Source organism: Elaeis guineensis, chromosome 13 (genome assembly GCF_000442705.2).
Source record: "Elaeis guineensis isolate ETL-2024a chromosome 13, EG11, whole genome shotgun sequence".
Taxonomy (NCBI): Eukaryota; Viridiplantae; Streptophyta; class Magnoliopsida; order Arecales; family Arecaceae; genus Elaeis; species Elaeis guineensis.
The window spans coordinates 68810401-68828938 of NC_026005.2; the positions used below are offsets into that span (position 1 = coordinate 68810401).

Here is an 18538-nt window from a genome sequence, read left to right on the forward strand (position 1 = left end):
GAAAATAATAAAGATTGAGTTTTAGATAGATTGGGCCATTCCCATTCTGCCCCAATATTGAAATCAAAATGGGACTCCTTCCAACGAAATAGTTGAAATGGGATTCATTCATTCCCATTTCGATTCTAAACTTCCACTTCCTCTAATCAAACACCTCCTAAAAATATATAGATGGTTACCGTTTTTAAGTTTTCGATTTTTAAAGTCGGTTTCTCTTTCTTTCGAAAATTGAAAATTTGAAACTCGTCTGGTGAATATGGTAACAATAGTGGAGACGATGGTGATGTTGGCGGCATCATTAGGTGGTGCTGTTTGGTAGCCAGTTGTGGATGATGATGACTAGTAAAGATGGCAAGATGGATGGTGGTGGATAGCAGTAGTGGCCAGTGATGGCTAGTGTTAGTGGCTGTTGGCTGACGTTGGTCCATGGCTGCTAGCGGATGGTGATGGCTGGTGATAGCCAACAACTGATGGTGGGCACTGTTGATGGTAGGTAATGGCCATAATCTCTAGAAATTTATTTTCGAGTTCAAAAATTGAAAACAAAAATTGATTTACTAGACACCTGTTTGACCTTGGCCTCGTTGTTTTTGAAATTCCAAAAAAAAATTGGCAACCATGCCTAACATGATGTAAAACTATTCCCTGATATCATGGTCCCAAATGATGGTTACTAAATTTGATAGGAAATATGAGGAGTATTAAGGGTAAAACTAACATTATATACAATGCAAACTTTATAGTTTGGATTCAGCTTGGTACTTGGGCAAGGTTGAAACAAAAGTCAAACCCTACCCTAAGGCAAGATATGATCCGATGAAATCAAGGAAGCTTTTAGTCGAACCAAACTATAAAACAAACAGTCATAAGAGCTCATATCTAATCTGTACCCTACAAGTCAGATTGCGGTCTGAGTTGATTATCATTCTGCCAATATTAATGACAACCCTATAACTATCCAAATTAAAATGCACATCATGCACGTATTTCTACAACCATCTGTACCCTATTGCTATTTAAGCATCATAAAATTTCACTATAACTTCCCCTTTTGGTCATATTGCTTTTCATTTTTTAAGCCCAAAATTCCCTATCTTGATACCAGACCCATATCAATACTTTATATTATAATATTGATATATGATTCAGTACAGTATGACAATATTGATATAATATGATATGGCATATGGCATGATTCGATATGTCCCATATCATACAAAATGAGGCGGTATAGCAAATATTGCTTAGGCTCTATATATCCATTTTTTTTGTATAATCTTTTTTATAAATCATTCATTTTATCGCTTGCCCATTATAACCTATTGTCATTATCTTTATTTTTTATTTTTATTTTCATTTATTCATGCAATCATTTTCCTTATCTCTACCTTATTCTCATCCCAGCATCCTTCACCTTGATGCATAGCCTTAACCTTCTTGAAATCCCTAACCTTGAAACTGAGCGCAGCAAGCCTCTACTACTTCCCAACATCTTATTTCAAATGATCACATCCAAAGATCTAACTATTTGTCTTCTAGCTAACATAATTACTGAACTCCAGCACTAATCCTTCATCCATGCAACCTCTTGGCCTCTATCTATCCTAGCATCCAATGCACTCTGGCATTTACGATCTTCTAAACTTCACAACAAACACCAACGCCTTTAGAAGTCCTTTCATGGTTCATACCCTCCGCAGACCAATGTATATCATCTTCATCGCCATCCTCACCCTTCATCCTAGAAGATACAATCCTACTCATACACCCATCATATCCTAATCCTTTTCTCCTAGTTAATTCTTGGCACAGGTGATAAACTGAGTTTCTCGAGTCTCAAGAAAAAGGTCATTCTCTTCTTTCCTCAAAACTTTTTCAGTCACTTTAAAATCCTTAAAGCCTTTCTTCCCTCCATCAAAGAAGGGAAGGAAGAAAGAAAAATAAAGAAAAAGGAAACTAAGCAACATTCCATAGAACCCATGTATTTTGAGAACCTTAGGTTCCCAAGCACCTTTTCAAGAATCCTCTACCCTTCCCTAGTATCAAAGAGGAAACCTCCTCCATTAGAAAATAAGACAAAATCCTCCAAGATAGAGATTAAGAGTAGGACTCCTTAGTTGAAAGGGTGAGCTTCTTTCCAAGCATACCCAAGAAGATCCTACTTAGTGTTGGCAATATACAAATGCTGCTATACCTCTTTGCTCTGTGCTTTTCATTTTACTTGCCTCATTTACTCGCTTTCATGTTCTTTATTTTCATGCTTTCTTTCCTACTTGTACCAGCTTATTTACTTTATTCAGTTTCCTCCTTGTGTTCCTAGGTTTACAAATCTTATACTGAACAATCAATCGTGAGTACCAAGCAGATCAAAATTTACCTATGATGAGGTATAGTCATGCTCGTATGAACATTGTTTACATTAATAGAAGTGGCATGATAACAACCAACCTGAAGAACAATGCTTTTTTTTTTTTTTTTTTTCGGAATGTCATCCTGTGTTGGGGCATGAACAATCCATTTTTGTCTCTCCAACACTAAGGGTACAATGAAATGGGCCTGCTGCCTCAGTTGATTGAGAATTTTAATGAATATCTACATTCTAAAATCCAAAACATATACAGTACTGTTGGAGGCTGCTACCTCATCACCTTTTTGGTTCCAGCAAACTTCTAAAATTTTCACTTTCCCACCGCAAGTCTTCACAGCCTTCCCCTTTCTTTCAGAGAACATATATGTACACATTGATCTGCTGAGCCACGTGGCAAATACTTGCCATTAGGTCTTAATTCAACAGAATATACAGGTAGCCTGACAAATCACAAAATGTTGATCATAAGAAAAAGTAAAGACATTGCCCCAATTAAGCATATACAAATTTGTGACATTCATCTTATGAGCTACACTTCATTACCTATGAGCATTCAAACTGAACAGAAGCCTTCCTAGTTCCGCATCCCATAACTTGATTTTTGGGTCAAAGGATGAACTAGACAAAGTCAGGTTCAGTAATCAATAGCCATTGACAAAAGCTAGTGGAAAAGAAAGCTATAATTTTGAGTTCACATGCAACAAGGTGGAAATCGAAAAACATACAAGACATACAACATCCAAATTACGCAACAAAAAAGTTATTTCAAATAATCTTCCATACATTCAAAAGTCATAAATTTGAGCTTTAGAGTGTTTAAATAATATCATTGTTGATGATTCCAGCTCACATAAAAACATATTTTGGAGTGCAAGAGAGAGAGTGAGACAGAGAGTGAAATTTTGTTTGACAGGTACTCTCCTCCTTTATCCATACATAAGATACCATAACCATTATAACGTGATTCCTAGTATCACACATATTCAAAGTTAAATCATATCTATTTAACATGACCTTCCTGTTTTCTCCCATCATACCCACTTTTATCATAAGTGTGAGACTTCCCCTCTCCAGTCATTTCCTATTAAGATAGCCATATCCATCTTTGACATGCCCAGACATCCAAACATTGCCTAAAGGCCCTTTCAACCTTGTCTTTTACTATTAGCTTCCCAAAAGGTTTATTTCAATGCTTATCCTTCACAATCCTTAAGGTCATCCTACATAGGAAAAGATCAACAGTAGGATGTCCACTATTGACCAATATATTTTTGGTAAGCTATGTTTAGGAAGAAAATCTGTAATATTGTAATTAGGGAGTGGTTGACCAATACATTTATGGTAAGCTATGTTTAGAAAAAAAATCTGCAATGTTGTAATTAGGAAGAGGTTGACCAATACATTTTTGGTAAGCTATGTTTAGAAAAAAAATCAGCACTACTGTAATTGGAGAGTAAAATCAGCGATTACAATGTGAGCATTTATGTAATAACATTAATATAAATAGAGGTATAGATCGGAAGAAAATTCAATTCGGCCTATCACTCTTTCTCATATTATTGTCCCTCACTTTCTCTCTACTATCTCTTCTTATTTTTATCTTGGTATCAGAGCATGGCTCTAATCTGAACTCCTGTCAAGACTAGCCCCGTAAGTGCTTTTTCTTCTTGATCGTTCCCATGGTATTTGAAACATGTCAGAAGTTAGTACCGGTGGTAATTCTAACCGCACTGTTGGTAGGATATTGGGAGTAGAGCTGCAGCCCTCGATGATAACCCCTCTCTCCAAATCAGTCCTGTGAAGTTAGATGGAAATAATTACCTTGCGAGATCTAGATCTTGTTTGTTGTTCACCAAGGCCCGGGATATATATGGGTTCCTTTCTAGGGAGAAAAAGATATCTGCAGCTAATGACTCGTCTTTTGGCCAATGGAAATCTGAGAATTCCTTGGTTATGTCTTTGCTTATTAATTCTATGCAGCCTCACATCGCTCGTGGGTGCTTACTCTTAGATTCTGCATGGAAAATCTAAAATGCCGCTGTCCAAAATTACTCATAATTGGACAATGATGCTCAAGTCTATGAACTACAGAAAAAAGTTCATGAGACTAAACATAGGGAGATGACTGTGGCTCAGTATTTTGCTAAACTTAGCATCCTATGGCAAGAATTGGAATTTTTTTCAAGGTTTTCAAGCTGATTGCCCTAGTGATGCTGCCAAGTTCCAGAAAATGATTGATAAGGAGCGTGTTTATGGTTTTTTGGCTTCGTTCAATGTAGAGTATGACCAGATAAGAGTTCAGATACTTGGAAAAGATATTTTTCCTTTATTGAGACAAACCTATGCTCTTGTACAACAAGAAGAGAGTAGGGGATCTGCTATGTTGAACATTACTGCTCATGAAAGATTTGCAATGATAGTAAATTTAAGTCAGAAGGAAACTAAGGGGCAAACTTATTATAGTGATCAAGCAACTGCTAATAAAGATAGGCTGAAGTATGATTACTATGGACAAATGAGACATACTAAAGAGACTTATTGGAAACTACATGCCATCCTGCTAGGGGACATGGTGGTAAACAAGTTGGATCTGCTCGACCACAAGTTCATATATCTGAGGTGAAAGAGAATATATGTGAAGACTCAGATATTAATAATCTGAGGAGTTGCAATCACTCAGACGTTTGATGGCCAAACTTGATTCAAACATATCATCTTTCACTTCTAATTTTGCTCACATAGGTACATCAGCTAGCGCATTTAATGCTTCCATGTCTGGTAAGTCTAACCCTTGGGTCATAAATTCTGGTGCCTCCAATCATATGATTGATTCTTTACACGAGTTTTTATCATATTTTTCCTCTTCTACTAGAGATAAAGTTCGTATAGCAGATGGTTCTTTTTTTCTGTGTCAGGGAAAGGTTCTATTCATTGCACTTCTATGCTGACATTGTCTTCTGCTCTTCATGTTCCTAATTTTTCCACTAATCTTATATTAATTAGTTCAATCACTAAAGATTTAAACGGTAAAGTTTCATTTTATCCCACCTATTGTGTCTTTCAAGAACTAAAAATAGAGAGAACAATTGGCTATGGTAGAGTTCAAGATGGCTTATATCTACTGAAAGTTGGTCTTAATTCGTCAACCAATACAAATTCTGCAAGCCAAGTTTCCCACCTCAAGTCCTTGATGCATGCTCAGCAACAGTCACTTCAGTGGCACCAACAATTAGGTCATCCGTCTTTTAGAGTTATGGAGAAGTTATTTCCTACTTTATTTTAGTGTACAGAGAAAACTTCATTTTGTGATGCTTGTGAATTCATCAAGCACAATCGAACTTCTTACCCTTCTAGTAATAATAAAAGCACTGCACCATTTATGATTGTTCATTCAGATGTTTGGGGTCCTAATTGAGTTATGTCATTATCTGATTTTCAGTGATTTATTACGTTTATTGATTGCTATAGTCATACTACTTGAATCTCTTTGTTGCAAAGCAAAGATGAGATATTTTCTTATTTCAAGTTGTTTCATAAAATGGTATATATGCAATTTAATGCAAAAATTAAGATTTTGAGGAATGATAATGGTACGGAATATACAAATCATTGTTTTCAAAATTATCTTGGTAACCATGATATCATACATCAAACAAGTTGCATAGAGACACTAGCTCCAAATGGTATTGCAGAACGTAAGAATCGGCATCTGTTGGACATCACCAAGTCACTCATATTTACTACGAATGTTCCTAAAACTTATTGGGGAGATGCAATTCTTACGGCATCTTATCAATTGGATGCCATTACAAGTACTCAATTTTAGAACTCCTTGTGAGCTCCTTCAAGGTACTTGTTCTTTTATTGTTCCTCCTAAGATCTTTGGTTGTGTTTGCTTTGTTCATGATCATCGGAGAACCATAAGTAAACTTGACCCATGTGCCCTAAAGTATATATTCATTGGATACTCAGCAACTCAAAAGGGCTACAAGTGTTATCACCCCCCCCCCCAATCAGGAACATGTTTGTTAGTATAGGCATCACTTTTCGAGAAACTAAAGCCTACTTTGCTAAGTTGTCTCTTCAGGGAGAGAGTGTCATAATGGAAGAGTCTCCTTTATCCTCATCATGGTGGTTTCCTCACCTACTTTACCAAACAAAAGTGATAGGGAGACGGAGTAAGTTGTAAATAAGGGAGAGAAGGAACAAGAGAATGTAAATGGAGAGAAAGATAATGGTTGCGGGTATTCAAATCAAAACAAAAAGGACCTACAAACATACACTCGTAGAAAATAGATAGATAAAGCCACTGTACAAACCCTACCTAGTCAAGTGCCATCCTCGGATTCAGTTCTACCACAATCTCCTCCTACTCCTAGTAAGTCACATGTCTTATCTCCAAACTGTTATGAACCAATTATTGATGATATTGATTTGCCTATTGCTATTAGGGAAGGAGTTCGAAGTTGTACTCAACATCCCATGTCTAATTTCGTTTCTCATTGTCTCCTTCCTATAAAACTTTTGTATCGTCTTTATCTTCTGTGTCTATTTCCCAAGATTGGAAGGAAGCATTGGCTGATCCTAATTGGAAGGAAGCTATGATGGAGGAAATGAAAGCATTGGCAAAAAATGAAACTTGGGAGCTTATCACTCTTCCATCGAAAAAAAAGGACAGTTGGTTGTAAGTGGATTTTCACTATCAAACAGAAGGCTGATGGGACCATTGAGAGATTCTAGGCAAGACTCATCGCAAAATGATTTACTTAAACATATGGAATAGATTATCTAGAGACATTCATTCTTGTTGCGAAGATGAATTCTATTCGGATCCTTCTTTTTTGTGCAACAAATTTTGGATGGGAATTATATCAATTGGATGTAAAAAAATGCCTTCTTTCATGGGGATTTAGAGGAAGAAGTATATATGAAGATTCCTCCAGATTTTTCTTGTCAGAAAACAGAAGGCAAGGTAATGTAAGTTGAAAAAATCATTATAGAATCTCAAACAATCCCCGCGAGCTTGGTTTTACAGATCAGCAAAGCAATGGTTAATTTTGGGAATCATCAGAGTAATGCAGATCATATAATGTTCATCAAACATAACAATGGGAATATCACTATTCTTATTGTATATGTTGATGATATAGTGGTAATAGGAGATGACTTTGAAGAAGTTATTAGATTGAAGGCTAGCCTAGCTAAGGAGTTTGAAATAAAAGATTTCGATAAGCTGCAATATTTTCTTAATACTGAAGTTACTCGATCAGAAAACAATATCTTCATTTCTCAAAGAAAATATATCTTGGACTTGCTTAAAGAGATGGATACGTTGGGTTGTAAGCCAACAAACACTCCTATGGATCCAAATCACCATCTCAAGAGTGGTGATGGAGAAATAGTAGACAAAAGGAGGTATCAAAGATTAGTTAGGAGATTGATTTATCTCTCTCATACTTGTCCAGACATAGCCTATCATATTAGCGTGGTAAGCTAGTTTATGCATGATCCCTGCTCTACTCATTAGATGCTATTTTTTGCATCTTGAGATACCTGAAATCAACATCCAGAAAAGGATTACTTTTTTCCAAACCATGGTCATTTGAAAGTAGAAGCTTTTACGGATGTTGATTGGGATGGATCACTTGATGATAGGCGGTCTACATCAGTGTATTGTACACTTGTTGGAGAGAACTTAGTCATTTGGAGAAGTAAAAAACAATTAGTAGTGGCAAGATCTAGTGTTGAAGCAGAGTACAGAGCAATGGCACATGGAGTTTGTGAACTTTTGTAGCTTAAAACATTAATGCAAGATCTGGGAATGGAGAATGGTGGACCTCTCCCATATCATGATAATAAAGCTGCTATCAATATTGCTCACAATCTAGTCCAACATGATAGAACAAAGCATATCGAGATAGATAGACACTTCAACAAAGAAAAGTTGAATGAGGGGCTACTTTGTATACCTTATGTAAAATCAAAAAATCAGCTAGCTGATATTTTGACTAAAGGTCTTAGTAGTAAGGTGTTTCATTTGATTGTTTGCAAGATGGGCATGAGAAATATCTATGCACCATCTTGAGGAAGAGTATTGACCAATATGTTTTTGATAAGTTATGTTTAAGAAGAAAATCTACAATATTGTAATTAGGGAGTGGTTGACCAATACATTTTTGATAAGCTATGTTTAGGAAGAAAATCTGCAATATTGTAATTAGGGAGTAGTTGACCAATATATTTTGGTAAGCTATGTTTAGGAAGAAAATCTGCAATGCTGTAATTAGGGAGTAAAATCAACGATTACAATGTGAGCATTTATATAATAACACCAATATAAATAGAGGTGTAGGTCAAAAGAAAATTCAATTCGGCCAATCACTCTTTCTCATTTTACTCTCCCTCACTTTCTCTCTACTATCTCTTCTTATTTTTATCTTCCACAGATGCCTGCATGTGCTAAGCTGAATGAGATTGTGCATGGAAATTAATAGGTCATGCAACTGGTTCCACTTCAACTGATTAGATGAATGCAATAAACCAGTAAAATATTTGCTTCACTTTCAGGATGTTACATCTAGTAAGACAATTTGCAAGTCGTTTGTGGAAAGATGAAAGTAAAGCTACCTCACCTCACAAGAGGCACCATGAATGAATTTGGCACTCAAGTTTTGGGAGAATTGTTGAGACTTAGCAGTCATGCATGTAAAGGAAATGTCCAAGTTCAAATAGTAGATTTTCTTGACAACAGAAAGGTTGAGGTGCAAACAAGTGTGCTAACATATGATCCAGGAGTAAGAAGGATTGCAGCCCAAAGCTTATATTAAGTACTTTAGTTCCTCTTCTGGAAGCAATTAAAGGATTTCTTTTCTTACCACTACCCAAGATAACCCAACTTTTCACTCCCCAAAATAACCCTAACTGCTCTTTTTCTTAAAGCATGGACCTTACCTTCCTCCACAGTCATCTATCATTACAAATGACTAAGTTGGTAGAGTCTATGAATATTTGGAATTAAACATAAAACCTGAAGAACTCCAACAACTAGCTCCATGCTATGTCCTCTTTCCCATTCTCTTACTTTTTTTATGAGGAGTTAAGTGTTTAAAGTGGACTCTTTGCCGTGCTTAGACTTTTTGATATTCCTCAAGGTACCCTTAAAAATTTCCAACATATTATAATTCACTACTAAAACTCAAAAACTAGATCTTTTATCATAGTACATGCAACCAAACTCCACACACCATCACCCGTCTTTCCTAGACAATAATAACTTGGGAACACATGGAAGGAAAACCTTGTTTCTTAAGGGACAAACAATAATGAATAATCAACATTAATATTATTTTTTTTTAAAATTTATTTGTTGTAAGATCTCCATCTATGAATAATTATATTTCACGCACTTATTCACATGGCTTAAAGCTAGTACCAAGAAAAGTTGCTACACATTTCAACTAAAAGGTCTACTTCATTGGAGACCCTGTCCAATAAGCTTTCTGCTCCATCCACGTCAATCTAAACCAGAGGTCCAGGCACAAAGAATTGCTGAAAAATTGAAGGGTCCTAGAGAAGACATAAACATCTTCTCAATTAGTGCATGGACTCAATAGCCTAAAGATATGTTGGTTAGCTTTTCACACTAGTTCCCAGTCTAGGAATGAATATCCAGGAGTTCTTTTGCTGTGTCATGGTCTTTTAGGTAGGTTTTTATTCTTCAACCTAGCAGGACCTGTATGACATTCTACCTTTGAATGGAGCTATTAAAGGCAAAGTTTGGTGATTGAGATTAGCTATATAAAGTCTAATGATATAAATCATTCCCTGAATTTTTATTACTTTCTTATATTCATAAAAGCTCTTGATAAATAGCATGATAAGATTGCAGAAAGAGAGTGATTTTACAATGGTGAACCTGGGAAGCTTTGAGCTTTTGGTGGACCCACCATGCTGGGCTTGAATCCTACACCCTCTAAATCCTGCTCTTTTTCTTCCCCATTATTACCTCTTTCTACCCTTCCTTTTTATATTTGGAAAATCTATGTGTTATTTGAGTTCGGACTTGAGCACTCTATACCAAATGCAAGCAATTTGGACCTTATTCTCTCTTGACTACAAGCAAGTAGTTTATTAGCTTCACTGTAGGTATGATTTTTCTTTTACCAAGTGTCTCTTGGTTAGGCACTTGCCTCAACAGACAATAGAACAAAAGGATGATGAAATAATGGGAGAAATGCGAGAATGCAATATAACAAAATTAAGGAAAATATGTACAACATACTGGGGAAATTTATGTATATGAATAAAAGAGAACAATGTTTTAACCAGAACACATAGCTAAGACTAAAGAAATTAAGGACATAGATCTAAAATAGTAATAACAATTCAAATTTACACAAACTTGAACCTAATATCACCTGGATTGCATTTCTCAATATAATTGCAGCTAAAAAGAAAACAAGAAATACTGATACCCATCTGCTAGATAATGGAAAAAGACATTCTAATGCGAGTATAACCATAATAACAATATTTGGCGAGTATTTCAGTAATTTGTGAATCGTTTGTCATATGATAGTCAACAAAAATTATTCTGATTTATCCACTGGTTCACAAATGGATTGCAATTTATTCAATAAATTCATTGGTATCATGAATAATCACAAGATTATTAGTTGTTTAACTTATATTGTGCAGAGGGAAACAATGTGGACAAGACAAACAGAAAAGAAGAAGAAGAAGAAGAAGAAGAAGAAGAAGAAGATGAAGAAGATGAAGAAGAAGAAGGCAAAGAAAAAGGCATCTGGGAAGAAGTGGAAACAGATTCAAATAAATGTCCATGGCTCCCATGCATGAGTTTCCTCAAACGAGTAATTTGAGTTGATATCCATATCTCTTCTCCATATGAATTAAAAAATTTTGGCTTCCTCCATTTTTCTTCTCAATATTTTTTTAAACATCAAGATATATCCTGGACATATTCAATGGGACGTAATCATAAAATTATTAAAACTTTAAACTTTTATCAATTTTTATTATCTATGAGCATGTATCAGAAGATGATGTTGTTGTTATTTTCTAAACCTTTTCCTGAATTCTTTCTAACTTTACCAAATTAGTTCCAAATTATAAAGTTCCCAACCCTCATTGAACTTGTGACTATGAGTGTAGCAAAGAAAATGGAGTAGCTAAGATGGATGCTGTACCCATCAAGGACACCAACATTTTTTGCAAGGAAATCATCCTGACTGGGCCCTCAAGTTTTCAAAAACAAAAGAAGGGTGATATGAGAATGGAAGAGCCCAATTGTAGCCTACAGGATGTCTATTAAGATTTAAAAAGTACAATTTTTGGATGATAGTTTTTATCTGCAGCTGTTTATCAAGGTTTTCCGCACAAACCCATATCACCCAGTATCGAGCAGCATCGTATGGACCTAATAAGGTACTATTATGGTACTGACATTGCAACAACATATGGTACAACAGCTATCTCACCTCCACCAACATACCATGTCTTGCTATGGGGGTGTATCATACTGACTCAACCCACACCAATAAGCTACTGATACAGTGTCTAGTACCAAGACTAAAAACCTTAGTTTTTATGTTCTATGAGAGCTTCCTCCTATTATATGAATTATATGTGAGGTTGGATATAGCAAGAAGGATATTGCTTAAAAATAGTTTTTGTCCCAAAACCTCTTCACCACTGCATTTGAGAAGGTAGCATTGATCAAGACATTTTCTTGAAGTTCTTCTAGCATGCATCTATCTCCTCGTCTTACACTCAAAGATTTTGATAACAAAACTATGTCCTCATCTAGGAATTCACTTATGTATAGGGAAGGCAGTTTGTTTTAGAGTTAATCAACCATTCCTCTTGTTTTGGCATAGGAGCTTGCTCTGGTACTACTATATAAGTCTTCAATTAACCATTTAATTGTCATGAAACCACATAAAGGTTAATGAAAAGGTCATTGAAAGGCTTTCGATAACCTCTTGACTGTTTTGACAAAGGCAGAGATATGTTAGGACCAACAAAGATAAAGAATAGAACTAGCGCAGTTAGTGCAAAAGAAAGGTGTCCTCAAGGCCAGGGATGGCTAGTGCTGGCTAGAGAACCTGTCATGTAACTATAATTCAGTGAGAAATATCAGGATTAAAATTCATCAATCTTAAGCCAAAGGATGAAAGATCTACCCCCATTGGTGATAAGCATAATGACAATAAATTTGCATTGTCTAACACTGCCATAGCTATCTTACAATCTCTACATCTGCTTGTTCATTCCAAATATATTCTGATAATAGGAGACTGATATAACTCTGACTAGTTAGACTGATTGTACTCAGATGGTAAATGATATCAGTCCAAAATTTATTAAGGAAAACACATCTGTTCTTTTACCAGAGCATCTAAAAATAAAAAAAAAGCTTCAACAGCTAAAACTGGTTTAGGCTGCATCCCTAAATCTTTATGTAATTCGTGTATTTTAATCAGGGAGAGGCCAACTTGAGCTTGGACCTAATCTAACCAGCTGGTCTTTTGCAACTCACAGCCAGTAGCATACAAAGAAAAAGGGCCAGGCTATGGAAATTAATGCCAAATCAAATTTCCCTCTGTAGTTCAGAGCTCTGCATTGGTAAACCAACATCAGTTGTATACAAAATGGTGAAGGAAGACCAACAATAACTTAATTGAGTAAAAAGGAAAGAAATATTCAGATCTTACCTCCAGAAACTCCATCTTCACTTAGTTTAGCTTTTGTCATATGTTCATGATCTTTTGCAATATCTTTATCTTGGTGCTCCCGCTGTTCCATTTCCTTTTCCTTTTCCTCCTCATTAGACTTTTTCATTTTCTTATCCTTCTCCTGTTCTCTATCTGTATCTTGTCTTTCTCTTTTGCTTTCACATTTATTATTATTTTCCTTTTCTCGCTCCTTTTTAATTTTTTCTTTCTTTTCTTTTATCATTTGTTGTATTTCATTGATGTCTTTTGTCATGAGGTTGGAATTACCCTGCAAAGTTAAACAAGGATCATAAGCTAATAGACAAAAGTTATTCAATAAAATATGAAATATCACGCCTTAGACAAATCAAGTGCATAGTTAAGTTATCAACTTGATTAATAGTGATGCAAATACACTTACGTTGCCCAACTTTTCTTGCAATTCTTTGTACAGAAGGCCCTTTTGTACAATTGCAACAAGAGTACCAGATGGAATTAGATCTTCCTCGACAGGAGTTCTATTAATCCTTGACTCATATCCAAAAGCAAATGCTGCATTTGTGAAACCTAAAAAGAAATAGGATCTTAGGTTTTCATATAGCACTAACCTTACAATCATGCGAGATTTCTTCCTGGAAATAAGTAGTGTCAGATGAAAGCAAGATTGTAAAATACACAATAAACTCAGGTCGATTCTAGCAAGACACAAATGAACTAAGAGCATGAAAAGAAAGGGAAACAAGGCCACCATAACTAGTACAACAATTTTCTACTTGGCAATTGAAAGGCATCGCAAGCCTTTAGGAACTAAACACATGATTGTGTCATCAGATTACATGTTATATAGCTGAGATTTAACACTTGACTTTCAATGTAAATCAACATATCTGCCATGATGCCCAAAATGCAAAATGTTTAAAGTATTCAAGCTTATAAGTACCTTTTATATGGTTTGTGTATTTAAGGTGTTTACACAGAGGTAGATGGTACTCAAGCATTATTTGAAGGCAAAGCCAAACAAAAGAAGAAACAAGTGGACTTCAGATGGTCACACCACCAGAAGCCAATTCAGGTACAGTTTATATTGAGGTGAGCTGCATCACTCAATAGACACCACTGATTTATATGCTCAGCCTAACAAGAATTTTCATTATCACACAAGTTGCACTTTGATATTTTTAAATCCACTCATCCTTATTTAAAAGTAAGAAAGCCTGAACTCAGAAGAAGGAAAACTACAAGATAAACATATGAAGATTATTCAGCTAGCCCAATCCAAAAAAAAGGAATTACGAGAACACTTCAGTCCCATTCTGTTGAATAGCAATGCTAGTGGATCATGTACATTTAACTTTGACTAGTGGCTGACTCAAGTTGGACGAGACTCATAACTGAAGTTCAAACAAATAGCTCTGGTACGGACAACCAACTCATCTCACATCTGGACTTGATCAACTGAACAAAAATAGACCTAACTAGACCAATAAATGTTGAATGAAATATTTAGATTAAATCTTTTGGCTTAATAACTGATGACGTGGATGGCTGAGATTTGGGTCTAGATCTTAAACTCAAAGCACATTCATTCATATTTAGGCCAAGACCCAAACTGACTCATTTTCATAGCTAGTTTTAAAATTTAAACAGCTAATTGAAAAGCTTGCCCTCAATTCTACTTTTATGCATTAAATGTAGTTAGAGGAAGAATTGTTAGTGGCAGTTAACTTCAAAGTGATAGAGTTGAGACAATTCGGGTGATTCTTTATCTTTAAAGATTTTAAATAGACCATAGAAAATAGAAAAATCATGGACATGATCAAATTCTTTAAGCTAAAATTTGATTTTGTACATAACTTGGGATCTAATCACACTAGATCACTTAAGGCAAAACTCAGGCTGGTTGTAGCATAGCTTCAATTAAACTTATGACAGTGGCAACTATGTTTCGACCAAGTGTTGAGGCAGGTTGGAAAGCATGGATCGTGGGTGCTATAATATTGCCAAAGATCCATATTATCCCTAGCCTAACTGACCTCCACAGTGCATGTCCTTAATAGTTGATAATATTTTTCCCTACCTTGTCTTAATCAACTCACTTTTGATAAAAACAAGGAAGATATAAAAAGGATTCCACCGCCACAGAAGTTCACATCCACATGATCAATGCCTTAGATTCATGCATCAGTTCTCCAAACATTTCACTCTTGATCATCTGAGGAAGCTCTCCCTCTATCTCTCTATCTGTTAATGCAGTGGTGAGAGCTTGACTGATTCTGGCTCGCCACACTATAAGCCCTCCACATTTAAGTAGCCCCCACAACTGAAGAAACAGTAGACAAGAAAAAAATGATCCGAGAACTTAAAGAGTCAACCCTCCGACTAAACGAAACCTAAATACCAACTCTTGGTAAAAAATAGGATACAGAAAAGATTAAATCTGCTTGGTACTTCAGCAAAATCTTTATTAGTTTCTTTTATGTTGCTTTGCTTCTCTTCTTGGCACATTATCTTTATGCATCTCGATGGAAAACAATAGCATTTCTTTGAGTTACACGTCAAAACTTGATATAATAATATATTTATATCTACTTAATATAACTTAAAAATAAACAGCCCACCGCTATTTTCTTTTTGTTTCACCCTATTGCAGCAGATTTTATTACCACGACCAATTGCATGGCAGAGGCAAATTCCTACAACACAGATCAATCTTCCTTGCCATTTAATGGAAGTTTGAATTAGAGGCAAAGAGGAAAGGATAATTTTCTACTATCATCACATTGAAGCCAACATGATTGACAGAATTTCACAACCAAACTCATACATGAGCCATAAAACACCGTTCAAATGGCAAAACAAGGGATCAAATTCAGAAACCTCTACAACAAAGCACTACCATCAAGAAAAAGAGGAAAAAAAATCTAATCAAAGCCATATGGCATCAAGAAACCCTAGAGACCTAGGAAAAGTGAAATCCAAGCAGAAATCAGGTCAAGATGATCAAGAAAAGCCAAGAAAAGAGAGATTCTTAACCGACCGGACTCCAGGAGGTATCGGAGGACGAGGTAATTGAGCTCATCATTGGACTCCGTGGGATTCCTGGCCATCGCTAGCGACGGTGGCCGGGACGAGCGCCCAGCGGACAAAAAGGGGAGAAGAGACGTGACGAAACCGAAGAGGAAGCGGAGTGGAGCCTTTTTTATTTTGATTTCCACGAGCCCGGCTGGCTTCCCCAGTTCCCCTCTGGTTCTGCCTTCTCGTACACTGCCCTGCGCGTTGACGGTTTAAAAAAAAGGGAGGAGCGGTTGACGGGTGCACCCTTCGCGTGATTTTTTCATCGCGGGTTCGATATCCGAATTGAGGGGATGTTTGGATAGTTAGATCAAAATTCTGTAAGATTCGTGGTCTAATTATAAAAAATATTAAATTATAAATTAATTAAATTTTATATTTATAAATATTTAAAATTATTTTTGAGTGAACGGACTTGAACGGAGAAAAAAAATAATTTACTAAGATCATTTTTTGGGACATCATGTTACCTCATTATATCCCTTGTTACAATGTAAATAATAATTTGGACAAAATACCGTGTAACGATAAATGATCCAATAAGGATCCAAACAGGGTTTTTCATTGAACCGATGAGCTCAGACCAGATGTCTAGGCCTCCAAATGTACAATATTATTTGGATACATTCTGGTTGCACATAGTGATTGTTTTGTGGTTTGCAACATGTACATTTGGCTACCGCAAGATCTTGTAAAGATTAATGTTGTGTAGAATATTTTAAGAGATTGGATGCTAATCGGCTTAGTTGGTAAAGTTCATATGGACACCAATTAGTTTAGTTGATAAAGTCATAAAATACTGGTTACCAATAATTTGGATCCGACTCATAGTTGCACTATTTTAAAATTTATTGCTTTGATCAATTGAGTGGCAGTTGGAAAGCCTTGTGGCACAATTGATCTTGTGTCTTTGTTCATTGTGCATAACATTAGTTGGGTTACAAAGAAGAATTTCTAAATGCCTTTCATGGGTTCATCTGATATCATGTTGGTAAATATGACATGCTAGCTATTTTACAGAACTTTTACACAAAGTTGTCCACCAAACATTTTCCTAGAATGTAAGCTACCTTTTGGCTGCCAAGCTGTAGCAATTATAGGAAAGTGGCACTTTAAAAGATTCTAGGCTGACTTTTCATGAATACAAATAGGAAAATAAGTAATATCTCTAAAGATAATTGTAACAAGGTGGCATGTTGTCATGCTATAGCCCTCCCTATGCAGCCGCTAGCACGTGCCTAATGCAAGATATGTGAATGTTCTCTTTTGGGGGAAGAATGAAATGGCAAGCGACTGGCTTGCGGAAAGCATTTGGCAAGCACTAGGATGATGGTGCTTTTCAATGCCACTAATGCCTAACTCATTCTAATATAGCTAACAAAACAAAAGCATGATACACAAGCGTTAGGTTTAACATAGGACATTGCTTTGATGGTTGGCCGTTGAACTTGGTCTTTGTTTTGAGGTATGTATAGTTTTGAAATGGGAATTGGATGTGATTGAGCATAGTATAAGTGGTCCTTGGCTTGATCTAAGGTGGGCCCCTTAGATCTTCTTGTTGCTTAGCCGAGCCATGGTAGCTGGCCATGCCAAACTCTATATGAACTGTGGCTATATATGTGTTTACGTAGATTTCTGTAAATGAAAAATAATAGACATTGACATGGCATGAAATTAGCCTATCCATCATGAATGGACATGTGGCAAGAAAAGATTTGAATTCAAAAATTAAATTCTTGGCAGAATCTAAACAAGGAAGGAGATCACAACATATTTGAATCAAGATAAAGAAGGAGGTTACGGAAATCCCTTGGTTTTCATCTCTAAATTATGACGGATCCATACTTCCTCACCTATATGAACAGGAAAAAGGAGACCCATAAAAATAAGCTCCAAAAGAGAAAAAATCCTATAGCTTAAAGATCTTATATTGAGAGGCTCTCAAACCTTCATCCATCATTTTGCTTCTCTTTCTTGAAGAACCACAACCTTTGAGCAGCAAAGGCTGAGGTGAAGGTCGAAATTTAGGTAAAGACTAGGGCCAAAGTGAAAGCTAAGGCTAATGTTGAGGTGAGGAGCCCACAGACCAAGCTCCAAAGGACCGAACTCCCGAAGGCCAAGCTCTCAAAGGCCAAGCTCCTAAATACTAATCCTAAGGTCGATGAAGGCCAAAATAAAAAGATCGAGTAAAAGCCGACCAATACTAGGCCAATCAGAGCATGACAATATCTTATACTATTCTAATTCTTAATTATATTCTCTCTTTATTGTTGTTCTTCTAAAATCCTATCTGACCTAGGCATCAGAGAATCCGATCGGAGCCAATCCTAGGAGCTTTTCTCTTTTTTGTTGTGTGTATAAATCC

General features: G+C 36.1%; 1 protein-coding gene across 5 annotated transcripts; it reads right to left on the reverse strand.

Annotated features, from left to right (window-relative positions):
• Nucleotides 1–2396: 2396 nt before the first annotated feature.
• Nucleotides 2397–16368, reverse strand: LOC105056146 (SIR4-interacting protein SIF2). Of its 5 annotated transcripts, none has more exons than XM_010938232.4 (5): nt 16139–16364; nt 13523–13668; nt 13102–13390; nt 2912–2961; nt 2397–2808 (listed from the first exon to the last, which is right to left on the reverse strand). In XM_010938232.4, the coding sequence occupies exons 1-4, from the start codon at nt 16206–16208 to the stop codon at nt 2912–2914; spliced, it is 555 nt and encodes a 184-aa protein (XP_010936534.1). In that variant the 5' UTR covers nt 16209–16364; the 3' UTR covers nt 2397–2808. The 5 variants fall into 5 exon arrangements, with proteins under 5 accessions (XP_010936534.1, XP_010936535.1, XP_073103789.1 ...); XM_010938233.4 differs by having other exon boundaries at nt 2912–2986; nt 16139–16363; XM_073247688.1 differs by lacking the exon at nt 2912–2961 and having other exon boundaries at nt 2397–2746; nt 16139–16368.
• Between the last annotated feature and the right edge of the window lie 2170 nt (nt 16369–18538).